General features: G+C 70.5%; 1 protein-coding gene across 1 annotated transcript; it reads left to right on the forward strand.

Moving 5' to 3' along the window:
• Positions 1–421: 421 nt before the first annotated feature.
• Positions 422–1,117, forward strand: LOC309416243 (peptide YY-like; the record flags this gene model as incomplete). Its single annotated transcript, XM_082015814.1, has 3 exons — positions 422–609; positions 886–957; positions 1,093–1,117. The coding sequence occupies 3 exons, from the start codon at positions 422–424 to the stop codon at positions 1,115–1,117; spliced, it is 285 nt and encodes a 94-aa protein (XP_081871940.1).
• Between the last annotated feature and the right edge of the window lie 2,560 nt (positions 1,118–3,677).

The raw sequence follows: 3,677 nt of genomic DNA on the forward strand, positions 1-3,677 counted from the left end.
CTCCTGCGGGGGGTGTCCCTGGGATCGCGATGTCCCTTCGGGGAGATGGGAGGAGGCTCCTGAGGGTCCCCAGGAGGGAGGTGGTCCCTTTGGGGCATTGCTGGGGGGCTCCGGAAATCCCTGGGGGGGAGATGTCCCTTTGGGGAGGTGGGGTGGTCTCTGGGAGGGGGATGTCCTGGTGGGATGTGGGGGGGGTCCCTGGAGGGAAGATGCCCCTTGAGGGGGGGCTGGGGTCCCGGATGGGGGCGGAAGACATCTCCTTGGGGAGCAGGGGGGCCCTGGGGGGGTGAGCCCCACAGGGGACGGGGTCCTTGGGGGTGAGACATCTCTGTGGACTCGGGGGGACGGGGGCTTTAGTGGGGGGCAGAGCTGCTCCGGGGTGGTGCACACGCAGCTGAGGCTGGTCCCCGTCCCCACGCAGATGGTGACGTCCCCAAGGCCGCGGCGCGCGCTGGCGGCCGTGGCCCTGTGCGCCCTGCTGTGCCTGGGCGCGCTGGCGGCCGCGTACCCCCCCAAACCCGAGAGCCCCGGGGACGACGCCTCCCCCGAGGAGATGGCCAAGTACTTCTCGGCCCTTCGCCACTACATCAACCTGGTGACGCGGCAGAGGTGAGCGCGGGCAGGCGCGAAGGCGCGGGCGCGAGCCCGGCGGCACTCGTGCAAACCCCTTGGCACGTGCAGGGACGTCGCCGTTGGCGCGCTCGCGCGTGCACGGCTCCTCTTGTGCGCACCCGCGCGCCCCGTTGCGCGCACCCGGCAGTTTCCATTTGCGCGCTTGTGCGCTCCCCTTCGCGCGCTCCCCTGCGCGCGCTCCCCTGCGAGGTCCCGCTTGCGCACCCGCGTGTGCCCCTTTGCACGTGCACCCACGTGCTCCGTGTCCCGCAGGTACGGCAAACGCGCCAGCCCCGAGGCCGTGTTGTCGGAGCTGCTCCTCGGGGCCAGCAGTGACAGGTCACGGTGAGTGTCCCCGTCCCTGTCACCCTGTGGACAGGAAAAGGGGCTGCACCCCCTCCTGCAACCTGGGGTGGGGGTCCGGGGGGGGGTGCTGGGGGTCTCGTTCCCCCCTTTTCTCACGCCAGCTCTTCCCCGCAGGTACGAGGATGACTCCGCATGGTGACCGGCTCCCCCAGCCCCCCCGTCCCCCGAGTCCTCCCCGTCTCGCCGTGTCTCCCTAAGGGACCCACGGCTCTGCCACAGGGTGGGCCCCAGCACCCGGGGCCAGCACAGGCCCCCCCGCCAGGAGGGCCAGAGACCCCCAGAGCCCAGCCCGGGGGTGTCCTGCTGGGGGGGGCCCTGGCCCCGTCCCCGTCCCCACCGCTGTCGGGGGGTCCCCGCACGCCCCCGCCAGCAGCAATAAAGAGCACGATTGTGGGCACCCGCCTGGGCTGTGTGTGCCGGGGGGGGGCAGAGGGGGGCAGAGGGGGGACGGAGGGGTGCGGGGGGGGGCGGAGGGAGGGGTGGAGGGGAGGGTGCGGGGGAATGGGGAGGAGTGAGGCTGGGTGGAAGGAGTAAAGGACAAAGGACACCCTGGGGTGCAAGGGCGCAGGGGTGGGGAGATGTGTGGGGAGCGGGGGGTGTCGGTGGGGGAGTAGGTGGGGGGGCAGGGGGTCTGGTGGAGGAGGGTGGGGTGCACTGGGGCACCCTGGGGTTGGACGTTGGGGTGCGCTGGGTGCTGGGGGGGGTGGTGGGGGGCGCTGGCAGTGGGTTCTGGGGGGCAGTGGGTTCTGGGGTGCACAGGGTGGGGGGGTGACGCTCTCGGTGGGTGTTGGGGTGCGCGGGGTGCGTGGGCAGTGGTGCGCACCAGCAGCGGGTGTTGGGGTGCACGGGGTGCACAGGGTGCAGGAGTGTGCTGGGTGATGCTGGGATTCATGGGGTACATTCATGGTGGGTGCTGGGGTGCAATGGGTGCTGGGGTGCAATGGGTGCTGGGGTGCACTCACTACGGGGGTGATGGTGGGATGCTCTGGCAGTGGGTACTGGGGTGCATGGGTTACTGGGGTGCACTGGGTGCTGGGTGCAGTGGGTATGGGGGTGCTGGGTGCACTGGGTGCACTGACTATAGGGGTGCACTGGGTGTTGGGTGCAGTGGGTATGGAGGTGCTGGGTGTACTGGGTGCTGAGTGTACTGGATACACTGGCTATAGGGGTGCACTGGGTGCTGAATGCAGCGGGTATAGGGGTGCTGGGTGCACTGGGTGCTGGGTGTACTGGGTGCAGGGCGTACTGGGTGCACTGGCTATAGGGGTGCACTGGGTGCTGGGTGCAGTGGGTATGGGGATGCTGGGTGTACTGGGTGCACTGGCTATAGGGGTGCTCTGGATGCTGGGTGCAGTGGGTATGGGGGTGCTGGGTGTACTGGGTGCACTGGCTATAGGGGTGCACTGGATGCTGGGTGCAGTGGGTATGGGGGTGCTGGGTGTACTGGGTGCACTGGCTATAGGGGTGCACTGGATGCTGGGTGCAGTGGGTATGGGGGTGCTGGGTGCACTGGGTGCACTGGGTGCACTGGCTATAGGGGTGCAAGGGTTATAGGGGTGCACTGGGTGTGGGGTTCACCGGCCGTGGGGCGCCTGCAGGGGCTGCGGCCGTTGGGGGCTGTGTCAGGCTGGGCTGGGGGACACGTGGGCTGGGGGGGCCCCACCCCTCTGGCCCCCCAACCTGGCCCGTGGTGGGAGCGGGGGCACAGCCACGTCCTCGGGCACGGCTGCAGCAGGGCACTGGCCACTGTCCCACCCACTGCACCCACTGCTCCCCCCATCCCTCTGTCCTTCCATCCCACCCCTCACCCCAACGTCGCACCCTTCGCCCCCCAAAACCCCCCTACCCCGCCGTGTCCCTCCGTCCCACCCCTCATCCCTCTGTCCATCCCTCGCTGTCCCTCTGTCCTGCTGCTCGCCCCTCCCGCCAGCCTCCACCCTCGCACCCCGCCAGCCTCTCCCAGCTGTCCCCCCCGTCCCCACACCCGTCCCTCTGTCCCTCAGTCTATCCGTGGGGCCGAGATGCTCCGGGGACAGACACCGGACACCTGGGTCCGTGTCCTCGGCCCCGCCGCGAGCCCCCCCCAGCCCAGGGTCAACCATTAACCAGGGCCATGCGAGGGGCCAGGTGTCCCTGTCACCCCCCCCGGTGGCCCCTGTTCCCCCCGATGGCCTCTGTCCCCCCCCCGGCCACGTGGCCACCTGGCCACAGGTGCTGCGTGGCAGGGTGACATCAGCTTGGGGAGACAGGGGGGATATAAGGGCCAGTGCCGCGGTGGCAGCGGTGTCACCGAGAGACCAGGGAGTCAACGGCAGCATCCCCTCGTCTCGCCGCGTCCCCTCGTCTCGCCGCGTCCCCGTGCCACCACCCGTGGAAGCAGGTGAGTGGGGCTGGGGCCTCGTCCCCGCAGGGGGACGGGGCTGGGGAGGGGGCGGCAGCGCCCGTGCTAGGGGACAGGGCCTGAGGGGTGGGTGGGGGTGCGGGGGTGCGCAGGGGTGTGCGGGGGTGCGCAAGGGGCCTGCGACCGTGGCGCGTGCCAAACGGGGTGCGCAGGTGTGCAAGCGGCTGTGTGTGCCCGCGGGCGTGAACAGGGTGTGCGTGCACGTGTGCCAGGCCGAGCATGCGGAGATTGTGCGTGCGCGCGCACACCGGGAGCAGAGACGGGGGCGTGTGAGTGTGCAAGGGGGGGTGTGCGCGGC

This window comes from Phaethon aethereus (assembly GCF_964289735.1).
Source record: "Phaethon aethereus genome assembly, contig: HAP1_SCAFFOLD_549, whole genome shotgun sequence".
NCBI lineage: Eukaryota > Metazoa > Chordata > Aves > Phaethontiformes > Phaethontidae > Phaethon > Phaethon aethereus.